This window comes from Falco rusticolus, chromosome 2 (assembly GCF_015220075.1).
Source record: "Falco rusticolus isolate bFalRus1 chromosome 2, bFalRus1.pri, whole genome shotgun sequence".
NCBI classification, from domain to species: Eukaryota; Metazoa; Chordata; class Aves; order Falconiformes; family Falconidae; genus Falco; species Falco rusticolus.
In genome coordinates, this window is record NC_051188.1 from 2,515,973 (window position 1) to 2,535,854 (window position 19,882).

General features: G+C 67.2%; 3 protein-coding genes across 5 annotated transcripts; 2 read left to right on the forward strand and 1 right to left on the reverse strand.

Annotated features, from left to right (window-relative positions):
• Window positions 1–406: 406 nt before the first annotated feature.
• Window positions 407–11,438, reverse strand: FAM160A2 (family with sequence similarity 160 member A2). 3 transcript variants are annotated; one of them, XM_037376139.1, is made up of 14 exons: window positions 11,386–11,438; window positions 10,999–11,044; window positions 7,339–7,541; window positions 6,037–6,322; window positions 5,330–5,932; window positions 4,442–4,600; window positions 4,289–4,375; window positions 3,992–4,159; window positions 3,799–3,878; window positions 3,380–3,549; window positions 2,244–3,284; window positions 1,992–2,170; window positions 1,744–1,906; window positions 407–1,187 (listed from the first exon to the last, which is right to left on the reverse strand). In XM_037376139.1, exons 4-14 carry the CDS (start codon window positions 6,172–6,174, stop codon window positions 892–894), a joined length of 3,084 nt encoding a protein of 1,027 aa, XP_037232036.1. In that variant the 5' UTR covers window positions 6,175–6,322; window positions 7,339–7,541; window positions 10,999–11,044; window positions 11,386–11,438; the 3' UTR covers window positions 407–891. The 3 variants fall into 3 exon arrangements, with proteins under 3 accessions (XP_037232036.1, XP_037232035.1, XP_037232038.1); XM_037376138.1 differs by lacking the exon at window positions 7,339–7,541; XM_037376141.1 differs by lacking the exons at window positions 407–1,187; window positions 7,339–7,541 and having other exon boundaries at window positions 1,790–1,906; window positions 1,992–3,284.
• On the forward strand, window positions 10,825–15,453 carry CNGA4 (cyclic nucleotide gated channel subunit alpha 4). The gene is made up of 5 exons (XM_037376474.1): window positions 10,825–12,395; window positions 12,527–12,633; window positions 13,246–14,241; window positions 14,321–14,912; window positions 15,297–15,453. The coding sequence occupies exons 1-5, from the start codon at window positions 10,825–10,827 to the stop codon at window positions 15,451–15,453; spliced, it is 3,423 nt and encodes a 1,140-aa protein (XP_037232371.1).
• A 501-nt stretch (window positions 15,454–15,954) lies between these two features.
• CCKBR (cholecystokinin B receptor) lies at window positions 15,955–19,187 on the forward strand. The gene is made up of 5 exons (XM_037376156.1): window positions 15,955–16,148; window positions 17,147–17,398; window positions 17,479–17,743; window positions 17,875–18,002; window positions 18,295–19,187. Exons 1-5 carry the CDS (start codon window positions 15,992–15,994, stop codon window positions 18,807–18,809), a joined length of 1,317 nt encoding a protein of 438 aa, XP_037232053.1. The 5' UTR covers window positions 15,955–15,991; the 3' UTR covers window positions 18,810–19,187.
• Window positions 19,188–19,882: the final 695 nt, after the last annotated feature.

Sequence of the window (19,882 nt, forward strand, 5' to 3'; positions counted from 1 at the left end):
CAAAATCCTGCCAAACTCAGTTGGGGCAAGCTGGAACTTGCAAATGAAGGCTTAAAGGGCCAAAAAGGTAATGAACACCCATCAACACCACTCCCTAGAGCACTCCGATGGTTTGGGTCACCGGTAGGTGCAATGTGGATGCAACCTGTGGTGCAGGGGGTGGTGAGGCCCTGTGCAGTATCCACCAGGACATTACATCAGATACCACCGATACAGCGTATTTCCATTTAAAGACCAGTAGAAGCAGTGGATCCCACGGAAACAGCCGCTGGTGATGAGAAGCCCACTCCAACACAGGGGAGCTGGCACTGCAGCTGAATGCTGGGGACCTGGCCATGCAGGGGGTTGTCAGCGTCCAGGCCAGTCCCCCCCTGCCCCACCAGAAGCACAGGCAGCGGCAGGCGACGCCCTCGACCAGACCCTTTATTACAGAAGGGCTTTTACACAGCACAGACACACGCAGCCCTCCTCATGCACTGCCCCAGCCCCGCTGCACCCTGTCCCCCACAGCCCCACACCCCCAGTAGCACAAGTGTGCCAGCGAGGGCGGCAGGCGTTGCATAAAGAGGGGTCGGGGGGGGGGGGGAGGGGGGGGTGACAGCTGACAGCGGCGCTGTTGAGCCCGCTCTGCACCAGAGCGGGGCCCTGCAGCACGTGCAGCCCCTGGGTGAGTGGTGGGAGGCAAAGGGGGGCAGAGCCAGCCCGCCCCGAGCCCCCACTGCCATGCCAGGGGCCACCCAGGGTCCTGCCCTGCCACCCCCCTGAGGGCAGCGGGCCACCGGTCACTCCTGTACATATTGCAGCAAGGTCTCAGCCAAACATTCGTCCCCAATAAATTAAAAAGGTCCGTGTCCTGGGGGTGGTTAAAAAGGCGCCGGCCGGGTTAGGGGGTCACTCCTCAGGGGGCTCAGTCAGGAAGGGGGAGGTGACAGCGTGGGCCTGGGTGATGGCAGCCAGCTCCTTGAGGAACTCACTGAAGATGACGGCGCAGTAGACAGCATTCTTGACGCGCAGCGCTTCACTCTGTCTCTCGGCCGAGCCACGGAAGAGGGATGCCCCAGCCAAGGCCTGCAGCACCTGCCCATCCCGCACGTGCTGGAAGGCGAGCTGTGCTGCCTGGCGTGCCCGTGTCGGGCTGTTGGTGTGCCGCAGGATCAGCTCCCCGATGGATGGCTTCCGGCTCTTCACTGTGGGGATGGGGTCAGTCCTGCACCCACGGCCCAGGGCCCCAGCACCCTGGAGAGGGGCCCCCAGCCCTCTGCAGAGCCCCCAGCCCTCTGTACCATGCAACACACAGACCCCAGCGCCCGCGTAATGCAGGGGACAGCCCCCAGCCCACTGCACAGCCCAACATGCAGCCCCTGGCCCTCCCTGCAACGCAACATGCAACCCCCAAACCTCCGTGCAGCCCCCAGCCCTCTGCACGACACAACATTCAGCTCCCAGCCCTCCATGTAGCCCACAGCCCTCTGTACGATGCAACACACAGCCCCCAGCCCCTGTGAAATGCAACACACAGCCCCCAGCCCCACACACAGCCCACATCCCTGTGTACAAAGCAACGTGCAGCCCCCAGCCCTCCATGCAAGGCAATGCGCAGCCCCCAGCCCTCCCTGCAACACGACATGCAGCCCCCAGCCCTCTATGCAATGCAGTGTACCAGGGTTTGGGGGCTGCAAAATTCAACATGCAGCTGCCCAGCCCGTGCCGTGCCTCGCCGTGGCAATCACTGCCTGCCCTCACCCAGGGTCTCAGCACGGCGCAGGGAGGGCACTGCGCTCGGCGTGTCTGACCAGTCCAGCTTCCCCCGGGCGATCAAGTACTTCTTGGCTTTGAAGAGCAGAGCCGGAAAGTCTTCCTGGCTAGCAGCAAAGCTTTCGATCTTGTTCTTCACCGAGCCAAGAACCTGTGGGGCAAGGGAACATCATGATGGCCTACCCTGGGCGCATGGAGGTCCAGAGGGAGCTCTGCCTGCCTGGCCCAGGACATACCTGCAGCAGGGACTTAACGCTAGGCTGGAAGACCATGTTGGTGTTGAGGAGGAAGGAGCGCAGCAGGGGCTGGGGGTAGCAGGCCAGCTGGGCCACCAGCCCTGTCAGCAGAAAGTTGACGTAGAGCGAGTTGTGCAACATGTTCTCCAGCTTCCCAAACAGCACCGAGACGAAGGGGCCTGTGGGCAAGGGAAAGGGACATGTCAGACAGGGCCACAGGCAGCGGGGACCCCCCACCAGCACCGGCCCCACCTGTGAAGGGCTGGCTGGGGGGCGGCCCCACCGCCCGCGGTGGGCTAGCCACCAGCTGGGCCAGGGGGTCCTGCAGCCGCAGCAGTGCCCGCCCCGTGGTATCCCCCTCGGGCAGGGCGGCGAAGCTGGCAAAGGCCTCCTCCTCCTCACGGGACAGGGGCACCTCGGGGGGGTCCTGAGCAGCGGGCAGGGTCCCGCCACCACTGCCATTCTTCATCTCAGCCTCAATCTCCTGTAGCTCCTCGGTGAAGGCCTCGATGGTGACACCAGCTCCATTGGGCTCAGCCGGCACCCGGGCCAGCAGCTCCTCGATCAGCGAGTCCACCGAGGGCAGCGGCTCCCAGCCCGGGGGCTGCGGCCGGGGAGTCGGAGGGACCGTGGCCCCATTCTGCGCTGGGACTGGCCGGTGCTCCCGCTCAGGGGGGGCCCCCACGTCATCACCCTCCCCCTGGGGGCTCCGGCGCACCTTCTTCACCACCACGTCCCCCTCGGGCCGGATCGGCTCTGCTGGCCCATGTGCTCCGTTCACGAGGGTCCCCGAGTCCCGGGCCTCAGGGCCAGGCCCCCCCATGCTGGGCTCACCACTGCTGCCAAGGGCACCCCCCTGCCCTTCCCTCGCCCCCTCCTCCGGCAAGCCCCGCTTTTTAGTCCGTGGGGTGGGGGGTCCCAGGGGGCGTGGGGCACCGAGGCAGTCAGGGCCAAGTGGGGGGCCACTGTCGAGCTGGGGGACAGAGCCACCAGCACTGGGCTCCTCGCCATCATAGGGGGCCGACCAGACACGGCAGGCCCAAGCACAGCGGTCAATGCTGCGGCGCGCATCCCGCAGGTACTCCAGGTAGTTCCTGTCCAGCTCAGACACCTCCTCCCACCTGCCAGCCCGGTGGCAGGGGCTGCCGGACGGGGTGCTGGGGGAGCGGGGTGCCGGGCCGGCAGCCTCAGGGGCTGTGCCCTGCTGCCGCATGAAGAAGGAGAGCCGGGAGGGAGTGGAGGGCTTCGGCACCGTCACCACCGAGGAGGTGTCCACGTTGGGGCTGCCATGGCCTGCAGGCAATGGTGCAGAGGAGGCTCAGCACAGAGCCGGGATGGGGATGGGGCAGCAGCCACAGTACAGGTCCAAGGGGACCCCGGTACCGTACCCTTGGACCAGGCAGCATGCTCTTCCTCCCGGTCAGGCAGCAGCAGGCTCTCGGGACGGCAGCACCGCGGGATGAGGGAGAGGAACTTGGCAGCTGTCTTCCCATAGATGTCCAAGTCCCTGACCGCCCGCTTCTGGCTCAGCATGACATGGCTGCAGGGCAGCAGGTACCTGGGGGAGCACGGGTTTGCACGCAGGGGCCGCAGGCAGGGGGAACACACACAGGGGAGCGGGACACAGCCAGGGATGGGGGACCGCGCTGGACCCCAGTGCCTCCAGCTGTGGGGCAGAAGTTGCAGCTGCCCCAAACCCACAGGCACAGCAGGGAGCGATGCCCAAGGCCATGTCCCAGACGTGGCGGCCCCCAGGTGCCGGGCAGCAGCAGGTCAGCCCCTGGCATCAGCGACACAGGGAAGTTACCTGAGCACCAGCTGGAGCATGACGTCCTCGCAGTTGAGGCTGAGCAGCGTCCTGAAGAGGCTCAAGGACACCATGCAGAGCTGGGGACAAGTTGGAGGTGAGGGAGCTGCAGTGGGGCAGGACAACAGCGCCCTGGGTGGGCAGCAGTTCAGGGAGCTGTGGGGGTCCGTGGGGGAAGCCCAGCACCTCTCACCCGGGAGTTGCTGTTGATGCGGCCCACAAGGGTGTCGAGGATGGTGCTGTTATCGTGGCGGTGCAGCAGAACAAAGCGCAGGAAGGTTTTCAGCAGGGCCGTCTCGCTGACGCTGCGCAGGAACAGGTCCAGGTAGGCTGTGCTGGCAATCATCTCCTCGATGGAGGTCTGCAGGTGGCAGAAGCTCAGCACAGGGCTGGGCCACACGTGCACCCCTGGGCCCCCCTCCCGGACACGTACAGGCAGGAAACCCCCTGCCCAGGCTGGCAGGCAGCCCGCTGTGGGGAGGTCCCTCACCTTGTGCAGCGCCGGCCCCATGACAGGGACGAGGAACCCGTTGTGGACATAGTCCACCAGCTGCTTCTGCACGAGGGGGTGGGCGACCTGTGGAGCACGGGATGTCAGGGCCATGGCCAGTCCTACTCAGGGCTGGCAGCCTCCCAGCCTTACCTGGATGACAGCGTTGCAGAACTCCAGCGAGTTCATGAAGAGAACAAGGGAGGAGACGCCAATCCAGTCCTCACGGCGCAGGAAGTGCCAGTCATCCCCGCGCACCTCAATCTTGCGGGGCAGGGAGGAGTACAGGGCACTCAGGCCCGTGGCCAGGACCTGGGAACACAGGCAGTCAGCTCCCCCCAAGCCACCAGCCCCACTGCCAGGAAGCTGTGGCACCAGGCAGCGTGCACAAGGACAGCCACCACAGTGCCCCACTCACGCTGAGCCCACCAGGAAGGTCCCACCCCCACAGCCCAGCACGGCTGCACGTATGGATCCACTTCCAGCCCTCAGCACAGCCAGCACACAGCCAGGACTGGAGCCACAGTTTGCCAGAGCCAGAAGGAGAGAAGCAGCAGGGCAGGCAGGGCAGGCAGCAGGAGGAAGGTGGGTGCAGGTGACTGCAACACTGCCCTGGCATATGCCACGGAGCCCTGCCTGCTCTGCTCCTGCCAGATGCTGGAGGCTCTGGGTCTCCAGCCATCAGACCCAACCACTCTCCTCCAAACACCAATCCCACAGGGAAGCCTGCCCTCCTCCATCCTGGTTCTAAGCAGGGGAGCTTTGCTGGGTCCTACATCTCCTGCTGTCCCCAGGGAACCCTTGTCTCCAGCCCGCTGCCAAGCCCTCCACCTCCAAGCCTTCCCTGCTCAGCAATCCCAGCTCCCCAGCCAGGGCAGGACTTCCCTCCAGGGGTGGCTGTGGTTCCTGCCCCAACAGCCAAATCCAACCCTGCATCAGCAGCGGAGCAATTCGACCTCCCAGCACCACTTTGGGGTAGGGGGGCATCACATCAGGTCCCCAGGGCAGAAGTAGGAGTTGTCATGATGGACTGTGCTGTACCGGGCAGAAGTAGGAGTTGTCGGTGATGGACTTGGCCACAGCATGGTTGCTGGCAGACATCGCCATGATGAGCAGCAGCGCATCCCTGGCCTGCTGCCCTAGGACACCCTCATGGTGGATGAAGGGGATGAGAAGGGAGAATATGATGAGGTTGGCGGGGCCCTGGTCCGTGTGGCTGTGGAAGAAGAGCTCCAGGATGGAGGGCTCCTTGGCCACGGAGACGCAGAGCTGATTGAGCAGCAGGACGAGGCTGTTCTCCAGCAGGGCAGAGCTGGGCTCAGCACAGAGGCTGAGTAGCCGCAGCAATGGTGTGAGCACCGGCTTATGCCGCAGCAGGGGCTGCCGGGCCTGGCTGATGAGCATCTCATAGAGCTTCAGCTGCTCCACCTTGCGCTCCTCGGTGAAGTCACCTTGCAGGTGCCAGCACAGAAGCCGCTCCAGCAGATTCTCTGAGGCCACAAACTCCAGGATGGGCCCCCGCGCCGCCTCTCCCCGTGGCCGGTCCTCTGCCAGCAGGTTCAGCATTTGGTAGGTGTTGTTGCGCACGGCACTGAGGTCATCAGGGGCCGGCTTGCAGCCGCGCCGCTCCAGGATGCGCAGGACCTGGGTGAGGCGAGGGGAAACACAGTGCCAGCACTGAGTGCTGGGTGGAGGGTCAGGGGGTCCCCATTACCAGCCCGGCGCCCCAGCCCCCCATCCCGGCTCACCTGGGACCAGTGGTTCTTGAAAACCATGAGGCAGGTCTCTGGGTCAGCGGTGACAGGGCTCTGCAGGCTGGCGCTGCGGGGGGCACGCTGCCCGGCTGCCCGCGGGTTCAGCTTGCTCAGCCAGCTCATCCTCTCCATCAGCAGTGTGGGGGACGGTCACAGGCAGCGGCAGGGCACCTCGTGGGCCGGACCAAATTGAACTGCTGCCTCGAGGTGCCGTAGGGGCATGAGGGAGCAGGCGGGCCACCAGGTCCCTCTCTCCATGCTGCTGCCACCCCGGGCTGGGCTGCGGGGAGAGTGGTGGCTCAGAGCAGACACAGTCACGGCAGGCACCTGGCACTGCTGGGGTGCTCAACGCCATGACCAAGGAGGAGGGGGCAGGCAGATGGGCCGGGCCTGGCAGCACAACCCATCAAGCAGTTGAGATGCACGGGATCGCCCTGGCTCCTCCTTGACACCCCGCCCCAGCCCAGGGCCCCCCCAAGCTGCCTCTTCCCTCCGCACCAATACGGCTGGCGAATGCAACAGCCCTGTCCAGCCTGCCCCGCAGCTCCCCACCCTGCCTTGTCCGAAGGCAGCTGCCCATTTCCCTGCATCACCTTCCACCACCAAACCTCACCTTGCAAGGGGAACCCAGCACCCAGAGGCTGCTTCTGCCCCGGGGCAGGGCCATGGCAGGCAGCAGTGCTGCCCACAACCCTGTGTTTGTCTTGGCTTGTCCAGCACAGCCACAGTGCTGCCAGCACGGCAGCAGGGGGCATGGATCCTGGCCAAGGGCACTCGGGAGAAGCATCGTCCTGGGGTACCTGGGCAGCTGGAGGTGCAGCCACGCTGTCCCGAGGCCAAAGCTGCCACGCCAACCACAGGATGGGCAGGTAGAGCACAGCGTGGGGGGAGCAGTGTGGGGGCAACTCCTCACAGTGATGGGCAGCAACCACCCTGCCAGGCACCACCAGCTCAGCCGCAGCCACTGGCGCGGCAAGGCAGGTCACCACAGGAGCAACAAGCCAGTGGGGAGGCACCAGGGAAGCCCTTGAGAACCAAGCAGCATCAGGACGGCACGCAGCCAAGTGATGCCGGCCCCAGGCCCCGGAGCCGAGGTTGGTACAGCCACACAGCTGTGGCTGGCACCATCAAGCAGGACAGGCAGCACGGTGGCGAGCCAGGCAGCCAGGCCAGAGGAGGCACAGAAGCACACAGAAGCAAAGTTGGTGCCAATACCGTCCCGCAACCCTGTGCCAGGCACAGCTCCCTGGGCAAGCAGCCATGGGACAGGTCAGGCAGAGCAGCCACATCACCTACCTTGGTGAGCAAGGCCACAGGGCCACAGCTCCCCAGCACTGCACAGGAGCCAGCAGCAACACCGCACCTGGTGGCTTTGCCCCACGAGTCACTGCCAGCCCTGTGTCAGCCCCAAAAGGATGCACGCTGTGGAAGTGGGGTGCTGCTCCACAGCTGACCCCAGGCCTGGCAGAGGAAGGAGTGCTGGAGCACCAGGAGGCGGGCTGGGGAAAAGGAAAGGCAAGTGTGCCAGGGCGGCACAGGCCGGGAGAGCTCTGGCTGCCAGCCCTGCCTCCACGCCCAGCCCTGTACTTTGAACCCAGGAGCCGGCACAGCCCAGGGGTGTGGGAAGCACCCAGCAGCCAGCCGGGACAGCCACCCACCCCCACATCCTGCACCCAGCAGGACCAATGGCCCAGGAGCCACCAGCTTGGGGGGCAACGAACCCCCTGACAACTGCAGCCAGAGCCTGGCCTGACAGCAGCCACCAGCTGCACCACTGCCATGCAAGCAGGCAAGGAGGGGAATGAGGTGCCCCCAGAGCCGCTGCCATGGGAAGCAGAATGCCCACAGGCCCCTTCCATGGCACTGGGCACAGGTCCTGCTCAGCACCTTCCCCTCGACCACGGTGTCTCAGCCCAACCACCAGCCTTGCCACCACAGCAATGGTGACAGGGAGCAGTGGATACCCCTGCTGCCCGCGACTGGTGGTCCCCATCCCTCAGAGATGGGATCCCCTGTTCCCACCCACAGCCACCAACAGTCCTGTGGTGGGACATGGCTTCGTGCACGAGCACCAACACAGGCACCTATCCTGACCCCTCAGCCCAGCCCAGGGTCTGCTCTCCCAGCACCCCAGCTCCACCCCACACCAGTCTCAGCACATGCTCCCTGCCCTGCAAGGGAGCTGGGGAAGGCAGTGAGGCTGGGGCAGCTGGCTGCCATCACAACCAGAGCCCATGGTGGGACATGCAAGCAGGCTGGGGCTGACCCAAGGCAGCGCGCAGGACGGGGCTCCCACCGGCCCCCACCACTGTCACCTCAGGGACGGAGGCACTGGCAGCATCGGCCCTCAGAAAGGTGGGGAAAGCCCAGCCTGGCGGCTGCAGCAGCACCAACGGCGCACCCACAGACGGTGCGGCACGATGCTGCTGCCAGGGAACCAGCAGGGATGGATATTTATAGGGCCCTGCGCCCTGGCACCCCGCCGCTGCTTGGGCCCACCACCGCACAGTGGCCCAGAGCACCGCAATGCCCAGGGAGGCAGCTGCCTGCACCCACCACTGCTGCTGGGGCCCCTGGGGAGCGCGGGGCGGGAGCTGGCCCCAGAGAAGCCACTGTAGCACCACAGCGCCTGTCCCAGAGACCCTGCGCCCATGCAGGGCCCCACCAACCCCCTCAGTGGAGCATGGAAAGAGTGACAGCACAGAGAGCTGGCGTCGGCAGCCCCTGCGCCAGCTGCCCCCCCACCCCGGCAGCTGCCCAGACCTGCCAGAAATAACCTCCCAGGGTGGCCGGGCAGCACACACTGCAGGGACAGCCAGATTAGGGCCAGGTGCCACACGTGCCGAGCACAGCAGGCATGCCAGAGCGTGCCAGGGTAGGGAGGGCAGGCACTGAGTGCTCTCTGAGGATGGCAGCCCAGTGCAGATGTGGCCAGGAGCAGCCAGCACACACAGCCCCTGTACCAGGACACGGCTCTGGGCCTCCACCTCCTGCCACTGGGCCAGGAGCAGCGCCATGGCCTGGCAAGTCACCGCCAGCAGCACACGCACACCAGGGCTCGGCAAGGAGCACCTTGCAGGGAGGCGGGTGGCCCAGGAAGCCTGGAGGGCTGAGCCTGAAGCTGCCCCCTGAGGACACAGCCCCATGGCAGAGGGGACAGAGCAGCAGCACGGGCAGGAGGAAATGAAAACGGCCATTAAAGAGAACCCAAACCACAAGAGGCAGAAAGAGGGAAGCTGATGGTGGCAGGGCTGGAGCAAGAACAGCCAAAAGCCAACACAGGCAGGGCAGGGCCCAGCACCTTCTCAAAACACATTAACGAGCAGGTCAACGGCCCCGGGGAGCTGAGCACAGCAGCGCCAGCAGCGGGAGGCAGGCACACACACCCTGTGGTTCAGGCACAGGCCAGGCATATTTATACCACGGCAGGACCAGCGTCCTGTTCCAGCGCGGGTGAGGTCTGATGCAGTTGCTAAAGTTAGACCTTGCAGAATGCCAGCGTGCTGGGGTGAGCTCTGAAGCAGACCGGTCAGGGGTAGGGGCACCGGCACCACAGCTCACACCCACACCGGGCTGCGGCCAGACTGCCGGGCACGGTGTCACCACATGAGCCCCTCACGGGAGCTGGTGAAGTGGGGTGGGCGACAAGCCAAAGCAAAGTGTTCACTGAAGCAGGGACATGATGGCAAAGAGCAGCAAAACCCAAGGTGCAGCGCACACCATGGGACATCCCCCGCCATGCAGTAGGCACAAAGGCGTGCAGCCCCATGGCCAAGCTGGCATGGGACCCATCCGCCACGTGGCCAGACTCGTGCCAGCGGGATGCTGGCTGCCACCACGCAACAGCCCCAAGAGCTAGGACTCACCAGCTCCATCCCAGCACCGGCTCCCTCCTCACCGCAGCCACAACCTCCTAACCCCAGCAGCTCCCACCACACATGGAGGGGACCCAGCCGCCAGTCAAGAGCCAAAAGGGACAGTATGGTGCTGTCAAGCCTGCCCATACACCGGGAGCATGTGTTTCACCCATCATCACCAGCATCCTGGGTCGGTCTGCAGCAAGGCATCCCAGCTGCCAGGGAGCACCCTCTTGCCAGGAGGCGGCCAGTCTTTCCTGCAGGCAGCAGCTATCCAGTGGCCGATGACACAGGGAGGCAGCCAGGGTGCCACCGCAGCCAGGGCTGGGATGCTGGGGGCACGGCTGCCCGCCCTGACCCTGATCCACACACCAGACACTGAGCGGAGCGCCCTGCCCTTGCCAAGGGCTGCACACTGGGGAGCTGCCCAGCAAAGAGCCCGGTGGCAGTGCCCAGCAGCCCCAGCCCCCACAGGGACAGGGACCAAGCCCCACACAGGCGGAGAGGGATGAGGGGCTGCAGGGGCAGGTGGGCAGCCCCAGGCAGAGGGGTGGCAGCACCTCCCAAGGGGAGGCATTCAGGTCCATCTCTGTACTCGGTGGGTACCAGACCCCCCCCACCTCTGCACCCCAGCGGGCGAGAGCACAGCGCAGGGCTGGCCCTGCTGACTACGGGGCAGCTGCGGGGTTGCCATGGCACCTGGTGAGGCCAAAGGCCACCCTGCAGCAAGCTGCCTGTGCCCACCACCAGCCTGGAGGCGCCAGGCCGCAGCTCAGCCCCATCTCGCTGCCAGCCGGGCCCTTGTGCCGAGGCAGGGGCTGTCAATGGCAGCCACCAGGAGCCGGGGGGCTGAGGTCACGGGCAGGGTGCTGGGTCCCTCCAGCTGCAGCAGGGCCCCCGACACAGAGACGCTCACCGTATCGCCATGTCCCCACTGCTGGGCGGGCATCACACCCTGGCTGCCCGGGGCTGCTGCCAACCGTCCTCCCACCAGGTCCGGGGTCCCCCCGCGCCGTCCGAGGTGCTGCCCACCCAGGGCACCCCCCACCCGGGGAATCACACACACACACACACCCCGGCGCAGGGCAGGGCTGCCTACCTGTGGGGTCAAGGTCGCGGTGGGTCCGGTCCCATCAGCGCCGCACCTGGGCAGGGGGAGAAGAGGCGTCCGACGCGGCGCCTGGACCCCCGCCCCAGCGCCGGCCAGGGCCCCCCCGGGCCGTTGACCCCTCCACACCCGCGGCGGCCCCGTCCGGCCCGGCCCAGGGCCCGGCCCAGCTCACGGCACCCGCGCACCTCCAGGCTCCGCGGCCCGGCCCGCACACGCCGCACCCCGGGGCCGGGCGGCACGGCACGGCCAAGGGCAGGCGGCCACCCGGGCCGCCCCCGTGGCAACCGGCAGAAGGGTTCTCCGCCCAGCCGGGTACAGCCCCGCCGGGCCCCGGGACGGGCAACATTTCCCCCGGCCCCACCGCCCCGCGCTCACCAGCCGCCCCCGCTGCGGGCCCCAAGCGCCCGCCGCCATCTTCCCGCCGCCGCCCGACGCACCAGCCGCGCAGGCCCCGCCCACCCCGCCCCGCCCCGCCCCGCCCTGCCCGCCGCGGGAGGTGGCACCGGCCCGGCGGGGCTCGGGCACCTCACTGGCTGCGCCGCGCAGGGGCGGGGCCCAGGGGCGGGGCCAGGAGTACCGGGCGGCCGGCGGGAGGGGTCGGCGGCGCGGGGTTCGGGTACCGCCGCGCCGGACACCCCCGCACCGGGGGCTCCTGCACCACCCCACAGCGCGTCCCCGCTCCGGTCCGCCACAGCCTTTGGCAGAACCGGGCAACGGCCCCGGCACACCGGCGCGGCTGAGGCGGCGGCTGCCTGCAGCCCCGGCGGGCCGGCGAGCGCCGGGGGAGCCCCGCGTTGCCAGGATGCGCCCAGCGCTGGAGGAGCCACGCGGCTGCGTCCCGCTGAGGGACCGTGCTCGGTGCCGCAGCAGCGCTGCGCACCCACTGGGCGCAGGACCCTCCCCGGCACCCGCGCCCGCCGTGCAGGATGCACAGCCTCGGCTCCCTGCTGTCCCGCCGCTGGGTTTGGCCCCGGCGGCGCAGCAGCACCGAGCTCGCCGCCACGACCGACCCTGGCACCGACACCGGACGCGCCTCGGGGTGAGCAGGGCGCGGCTGCCCGCCATGGGGCCCGGGGCGGGAGCGCGCAGCAGGGACCCCCCTCGGTCCCGTGGGAGCTGCGGGCGCGGAGCACCCTGTGCCAGGGCGAGGGGCCGGCGGAGCCGGGGAGCCACCGGCAGCAGCGGCTGGGTGCCGGCCGAGGGGCACCCGGGCGGGAGCCTGCAGCCAGCTGGGGATGGGGAGGCTCTGAGGTCCCTCTGCCTCCCCCGCACAGTGCTACCCGCTCCCGGACCTGGATCCTAGACCCCTCTGGAGACTGGTACTACTGGTGGATCAGCATCATGGCGCTGCCTGTCCTCTACAACTGGATCTTCCTCATCTGCAGGTACCCAAGCAGGCACTGCTACCGAAGGCCCCTGGTGCCCACAGCGAGGGTGGGGGCCGGCATGAGGGCACGGGGCTTGCTGGCGCCTGTTGGCACCATCTCAGCCCTGGTGACACCGCTCATACTGCCAGGTCCTGCTTCCCTGACCTGCAGGAGCAGCATGCAGTGCTGTGGCTGAGCCTGGACTACCTCTGCGACGCACTCTATCTGCTGGACATTGCTGTGCACTTCCACACCGGTTGGTGCCCGTGCCCCAGCATGCCCCTGCCATGCCCTGGTCCCACACCTGTGCCATGCCTGCCCCAATTGCACACCCAAATGCACGCTCACCTGTGTGCACAGACATGTTGATGCCCACACATGCACACCAGCACATATGTGCACTCCCAACTACATGTGGCAAGCAGCCATGCATCATGCACTCGCATGGGCATGCCTACGTGTACATGCACACACACATACGTGTGTGCATCCATGCACACGTGCTCCCAGCAGGCAGGCATGGCTGTCACCCATCAGCCAGCCCAGCACAGGGTGGGCACTCTGGGGTTCCACCACCCACCACTGAGCCCCTCAGCCCTACAGACAGCACAGAGGACCCCCAGCCCACAGCAGCATTCCACAGGACCCCCTGGGTCCTTTCCAGGAGAACCAGGCCCAGGGACCCCCCTGTGCTGGGCACCCACCTGGTCCTCCATCAGTAGCCTCCTCCTGCACAGGGAAACCCTGGGCACCCTGAGCTTGTCAGACCTCACTTCTCCGCCCCCCTCGCTAGGACACCCCCCAGTGCCAACGTGCCCCCCACCCAGGAACCCTGGCAGCGACTGGGGTCCTGACCCACTGCTCCCAGGCTTCCTGGAGGATGGTATCCTGGTGCAGGACCATGGCCGGATCCAGTGGCGCTACCTGCGCTCCCTATCCTTCCCCCGGGATGTGGCTGCAGTGCTGCCCACCGACCTGCTCTACCTGCGCCTGGGGCTGGGCGTGCCGGTAGTGCGTGCCAACCGCTGCCTGCAGGCACCGCGGCTCTTCGAGGCCTTTGATCGCCAGGAGACACGCACAGCCCACCCCAACGCCTTTCGTGTTGCCAAGCTGATGCTCTATGTCTTCATCACCATACACTGGCATGGCTGCCTCTACTTTGCCCTCTCAGCCTGGCTGGGCCTGGGCACGGATGGCTGGGTCTGCCCCAACGCCAGCCGCCCTGGCTTTGCCCGCCCACTGCGGCAGTATCTCCACAGCTTCTACTTCTCCACCCTCATCCTCACCACTGTGGGTGACACGCCAGAGCCCCAGCGCGAGGAGGAGTTCCTCTTCGTCACCACTGGCTTCCTCCTGGCTGTGCTGGGCTTTGCCACCATCACAGGCAGCATCAGCTCCGTCATCTCCAACATGAATGCGGCCGATGCTGCCTTCTACCCCGACCCTGAGCCGGTGCGGCACTACCTGCAGGCACAGGGTGCAAGCAGGCGGCTGGCACGGCGGGTGGCCCGCTGGCACCAACACCTGCGGGCACAGCAGAAGCTGCCGGCAGAACGGGCGGTGCTCCAGTACCTGCCGTGGGGGCTGCGGGCCGAGGTAGCAGCCAGCGTCCACCTCCCAGCACTGCGCCGTGTCGGACTCTTCCAGAGCTGGGAGCGCAGCGTGCTGCAGCAGCTGGTGCTGCGGCTGCAGCCCCAGGTCTTTGGACCCGGCGAGTTCGTCTGCCGCAGGGGTGATGTGGGGCGTGAGATGTACTTCATCCGCGAGGGGCGGCTGGCTGTGGTGGCAGAGGATGGCATCACACAGCTTGCTGTCTTGGGTGAGGGGCTCTACTTCGGGGAGATCAGCCTCATCAACATCAAAGGTAAGCCCACCCCGCTGCACACTGCCACAGCTCCCCTGCCCCTCCACTCCCAGCCTCACCGCAGCCCCCACCTCCCCAGGGAACATCTCAGGGAACAGGCGCACAGCCAACATCATGAGCATTGGCTACTCGGACCTCTTCTGCCTCTCCAAGGAGGACCTGGCAGAGGTGCTGGTTGAGTTCCCCAGTGCCCGGGCCATGATGGAGGCCAAGGGCCGCGAGCTCCTGCTGCGCATGGGCAAGCTGGATGTGCACGCTGAGGCAGTGGCGGCAGCAGCAGAGGAGGAGGCTGAGCGCCAGGTGCAGGCCCTGGAGGTGGCCCTGGAGGGGCTGCAGACCCAGGCAGCCCGGCTGCTGGCCCAGCTGGAGTCCAGTGCCTTCAAGCTGGCACTGCGCGTTGAGCGCCTCGAGTGCCAGCTCCAGCGGTCTGCCGGGGAAGCAGGTCCTGCAGAAAAACCAGCTCCTGCTGCACCGCAGCAGCCTACTGGGGCACAGCGTCCTGCTGGGGGACTGCCCTCCCCCAGGGCACAGGGTCCCCCCAGAGCTCAGGGTCCACCCAGGGTACAGGGTCCCAGCAGGGTGCAGGGTCCCAGTGGGGTCCAGGGTCCCCCCAGGGTGCAGGGTCCTAGTGGGGTGCAGGGTCTCCTCAGAGCTGAGAGTCCCACCAGGGTGCAGGGTCACAGTGGGGCACAGGGGCCCCCCAGGGCACAGGGTCCCCCCAGACTGCAGGGTCACAGTGTGGTGCAGGGTCACAGTGGGGCGCAGGGCCCCTCCAGAGTGCGGGGTCCCCCCAGTGTGCAGGGTCCCAGTGGGGTGCAGGGCCCCCCCAGAGTTCAGGATCTCCCCAGAATGCAGGGTCCCAGTGGGGTGCAGGGTCCCAGGGGTGTGCAGGGTCCCAGCAGGGGCCGGGGTCCCACGCGGGGGACAGGCCCCCGGCGCTGAGGGTTGCCTGAGGTTGGGACAGCAGCGACTACAGCTGCTGGATGACGGTGACAACCGTTGCTAGGTAACACTGACAGCTGTTGCTAAGTAACAATGAGTTGTTCATGATCCAGGACGGCGCTGCGACGGCGGTGGGACAGCTACCGGGATCGGGATTGGGATGGGGACAAGGACCACGACCGGGACTGGGAGGTGGACAGGGATGGGACAGAGACCGCGACCGGAACTGGGATGGGGCAGGGACCGGGATCGGGATTGGGATGGGTATAGGGATGGTGCAGGGACCGGGACCGGGGTGGGGACAGGGATGTGGCAGGGACAGGGACAGGGGTCGGGGCAGGAGCCGGCCAGGGAGAAGGGCCCGAGCAGGGCGAGGGTGGGCAGAGGCGAGACCCGGGCCCGGGGAGGGGGCGAGCCGGGGCCGGGGCCAGCCGGGGTCCCCCAGCCCTGCCGTACCGCCCCAGGGGCACCCGCAGGAAGCAGCCGCGGCCGACGGCACCGCCGCCTGGTGACAGCCAGCACAGTGACAGCCACCACGGTGACGGCCGCCTGGTACTCCGCGAGCGTTCCGTGCAGGAGCCCCCGGCGAGCACCATGCGAGTCCCGCGACCCCCCCGGGGCCCTGGCAGCCCCGTCCCCTGCCTCCCCCCGCTCCCTGCCACCGCCCCCCGGCCCGCCCCGCGCCGGGCACCGCCCCCGCTCACTCCCCCAGCGGCTCTGAGAGGAGCGGAGCGGAGCGGAGCGGAGCCTGCTCCCGGTGCCGCTGCGATGGGCGCGGGGCGGCTCTGACGGCGGCTCCGCCGGCGCCATGGACCCCCGGCGCCTCAATGAGTCGCTGCAGGAGCTGCTCTGCCGCCCCGGGAACGGCTCCGGCTCTGCCACCGGGACCGGCACCGGCTCCGCCGGGAACGGCTCCGCCTGCGACCTCCTCCGCAGGGGCCTCCGCGGGCCCCCGGCGCCCAAAGGTGAGACCGGGAGGGGACGGGAGGGAACCCTCGCTGTCCCTCCGTGCGCCCCCGTGCACCCAACCTGCCCCGGTTCAGACTATCGTGCCTCCCGGTGCACCTCGCCGTGCCTCCCGGTGCAGCCGCCCACCCAATGCACCCCGGTGCTCTCGTCCGCCCGCCCAGTCCCACCCCGGCGCACCCCATCCGGCTGCCCGACGCACCCCGGTTTACCCTGCCATGCGCCCCGGCGCTCCCCGTTTGCATCCCCGGTGCAGCCTGCAGCACCCGTCGTGCCCCCCGTGCGACACCGTCCCGCTGCAGCGGGCCCGACATGCCTAGCCAACCGCTGTCCCCAGTCTCGGTCCCCGGTCCCCATAGGGATGTGCCCCGCGCTGGGGGCTCGGCGGCACGGGCACTGCCCAGCGGTCCCGGTGTCGGCTCCCGGGGCTGCTCGGGGAGGGGACACAGGGAAGGCAGAAGGGGACCCTGGCAGGGACCCCACGGAGTGCAGCCACTGTCTGCTCCACTGCCGGGGTTCGGGACCCCCACCTCACGCCACCGCGCCAGCCGGGGCTCCGCGGGCAGTGAGATGCAGCACCAGCACCAGCTGCCGTTCGGTTCCTGGGGATAAACAGCCCTGGTCACGTCCCAGCGCGGCCGAAGGGAGTGGGGACTTGGGCAGCGGGCTCAGCCCTGGGGACAGCCAGCACCGTGGCTCCAGCCGCGGCACCCACCAGGCTCGGAGTGTCCCAGCACTGGAGCCCAGCCCAGCCAGCGGCACCCCCCTGGAGCCAAGTGAGTGGGGCAGGTGGAGCATCCTGGTCCCATGTCTGCTGCGGCAGCAGCCACACGGAGGGAACCCAGGTGCCTGGCTGCCAGCTCCCCACCAAGTCTACTGGACACAGCTGGAGCCAGCTGGAGCCCAGGTGCCTGGACCATGCTTGGCCACGCTGCCCACCCATGTTGGGGTGCCACCGGGGTGCCCACGTGGCAACCCATGACCCTGCTGCCCACAGACCTGGACCTAACGGTGCGCATCCTGCTGTACACGCTGATCTTTGTGCTGAGTGTCTGCGGGAATGCCTTGGTCGTGGCTGTGCTGCTCCTGAACCGCCGCCTGCGCACCGTCACCAACTCCTTCCTGCTCTCCCTGGCACTCAGCGACCTGATGCTGGCAGTCTGCTGCATGCCCTTCACACTTGTTCCCAACCTCATGGGCACCTTCATCTTCGGAGAGGCCATTTGCAAGCTCATGGCCTACCTCATGGGTAAGAGGGGGTGGGCAGGCAGGGGCCGGGGGAGGGCTGAGCCACGCCATACCATGGGTGCTGACCCTCGCTACCCACAGGCGTCTCCGTCTCGGTCTCCACCTTCAGTCTGGTGGCCATTGCCATCGAACGGTACAGTGCCATCTGCAACCCACTGCAGTCCCGTGTCTGGCAGACACGCTCACATGCCTGCCGGGTCATCGCCAGCACCTGGCTCTTCTCAGCACTGCTCATGCTGCCCTACGCCGTCTACAGCACCACGCATGCCATGCCGACCCGTGGCACGCGCCTGCCCATCAGCCAGTGCACCCACAACTGGCCCAGTGAGCATGTTCGACAGGCTTGGTGAGTCAGCACTAGGACTCCCACCCACCCCCAGGACCCTCGCATGACGAGGGACATGGTCTGCTTGCCAGCCCTGCTGCTGCAACTGGGCTGGCAGGGAGCCACTGAGCAATGGGTACCATGTCTTTCAGGTACGTCCTGCTGCTCCTTATCCTCTTCTTCATCCCAGGTGTGGTGATGATCGTGGCTTATGGGCTTATTTCCCGTGAGCTCTACCGAGGCATCCGCTTCGAGCTGGACATCAAAGGGGAGGCTGCAGGTGAGGGGCTGGGCTGGTGTGGGGTAGGGCTGAGGGCAGCACTTGGCCCTGCCTTTGCCTCCTGCAGCACGGCCCCCATGTGGGCAGAGCTCCCTGCCCTGGGACAAGGGGGAAGTCTGAGCCCCCACCCCAGCTCCCTGCAGCTGGGAGGTTCCCTGGGGACCCCTTCCCTGCGCAGGGGCCTGTGCTGCATGCCATCCTGACACCCTGCTGCATGCCAGCAGAGGATGTGCTCAGGGTAATGTGGGTCCCCATGGTGCCACGGCTGTGACCACATCCCTTTGCCCCACAGCTCAGCGCAATGGCAGTGGGGAGCCAGTGCCCACCTGCGACGAGGGGGACGGCTGCTACCTGCAGCTCTCCCGGCCAGGTGGCGCGCTGGAGCTGCGGGCACTGGGTGCAGCAGGTGCGCAGCAAGACCGAGCGCGCATCAACAGCTCAGAGGCAAAGCTGGTGGCCAAGAGGCGTGTGATCCGCATGCTAGTGGTCATCGTGGCCATGTTCTTCCTCTGCTGGCTGCCCATCTTCACCGCCAACACGTGGCGTGCCTTCGCCCCGCGGGCGGCCCAGCGAGCACTCTCGGGGACACCCATCTCATTCATTCACCTCCTCTCCTACACCTCCGCCTGCGCCAACCCCCTCATCTACTGCTTCATGAACCGCCGCTTCCGCAAAGCCTTCCTAGCCACCTGTGCTGGCTGTCGCCATGCCTGCCCACACCGCCCACTTGAGGAGGAGGTTGCCAATGCCAACGCCTCACTCTCCAAATTCAGTTACACCACTGTCAGCAGCCTTGGACCCCCCTGATCTGGCCCCCCCGGCCCCCCCTGCTCTCCCCCAGGCTCTGTCTGCATCTCCCTGTGCCCCCACCTACCCTGGCGTCCTCCCCGTGGGCCCCCCTCCATGCCTGGCACAGCTCAGTGCACCACCAGCCTCTATGCTCCCGCCGAGTACCGCCTCACTCAACTGCCACTGGGCCACGCCAGTCTGTCCCATGAGCCCCTGGACCCCCAGTGCCCCCAGCTCCACACACCGCTGTGCCCGGGTTGGGCTGGGGGCAAGGAGCCAGGGCAGGGGTTCCCGGGCCTGGCAGCTGGGGGCAGGGGGGAGAGTGAGATGCCCCCAGCCAAGCCCAGCGACTCCCTATGCTTCTCCCTGGCTCCGGACGCAATAAACTTGCCCTGTGCCCGCCTGCACCCGCCTGCGCCACTGCTTCCCACTGCTCTCAGCCTGACCCAGCACTGGGAGTCCACAGGCCAGAGACGGGTGGGATGGGGGCTCCACAGCACTCGGGAGGGCCAGGGGCCAGGCCCCTCCACTGTGGGAATCCTGGGGCAGTGGCTGGTGCAACCAACAGCACTGGTGCACCCCATGCCAAAGGGCTGGGGATGGCCTGCTCTGAGGCAGCGTCACCAGGCTCTGTACCAGCACCGGGATGGCACAGCATGGCACTGGCATGACACTGCATGGTACCACACTGGCCCCAGCGTGGCTGGGTGGTTCCTGGGCAGTGGGCCCTGCCAGACCTCCCAACCCACCCTGAGGGATTACTACCCCACGGTGCCCACCGTGACCAGGACTAGACTGGCACACACGCACACACCTGCACACTCACACGTGCACGCACAGACCTGCCCATGCACGAACACATGCGCACACACAGCTGCACATAACCCCAGCCCACACACAGGTGTGCACATGCTCACACACACACAGACGCCTGTACTTACAGGCATGTCCTCACCTGCAGTGGCTGCAGGGACCCACTCATCGGTGTGGGGACCCCAAAGCGACAGGGAAAGGACCCCCAAGAGATACCATCTCCCACTATGCCCAAGTGACTCCATCTCCCACCGTGCCCGAGAGACTCCATCTCCCAC

Excerpts from the sequence above, each read along its gene's own strand:
- FAM160A2 (XM_037376138.1), bottom strand. The coding sequence starts at position 6,174 with ATGGAGAGGATGAGCTGGCTGAGCAAGCTGAACCCGCGGGCAGCCGGG. Across the intron at positions 4,601-5,329 it reads ACAACTCCTACTTCTGCCCG|GTCCTGGCCACGGGCCTGAG; the intron begins GTACAGCACAGT and ends CTGTGTTCCCAG. Across the intron at positions 1,907-1,991 it reads GCGTTAAGTCCCTGCTGCAG|GTTCTTGGCTCGGTGAAGAA; the intron begins GTATGTCCTGGG and ends CTTGCCCCACAG.
- CNGA4 (XM_037376474.1), top strand. The coding sequence starts at position 10,825 with ATGTCCCCACTGCTGGGCGGGCATCACACCCTGGCTGCCCGGGGCTGC. Across the intron at positions 14,242-14,320 it reads CAGCCTCATCAACATCAAAG|GGAACATCTCAGGGAACAGG; the intron begins GTAAGCCCACCC and ends CCACCTCCCCAG. Across the intron at positions 14,913-15,296 it reads GCTGAGAGTCCCACCAGGGT|GACGGCGCTGCGACGGCGGT; the intron begins GCAGGGTCACAG and ends TTCATGATCCAG.
- CCKBR (XM_037376156.1), top strand. The coding sequence starts at position 15,992 with ATGGACCCCCGGCGCCTCAATGAGTCGCTGCAGGAGCTGCTCTGCCGC. Across the intron at positions 17,744-17,874 it reads GAGCATGTTCGACAGGCTTG|GTACGTCCTGCTGCTCCTTA; the intron begins GTGAGTCAGCAC and ends CATGTCTTTCAG. Across the intron at positions 18,003-18,294 it reads CATCAAAGGGGAGGCTGCAG|CTCAGCGCAATGGCAGTGGG; the intron begins GTGAGGGGCTGG and ends TTTGCCCCACAG.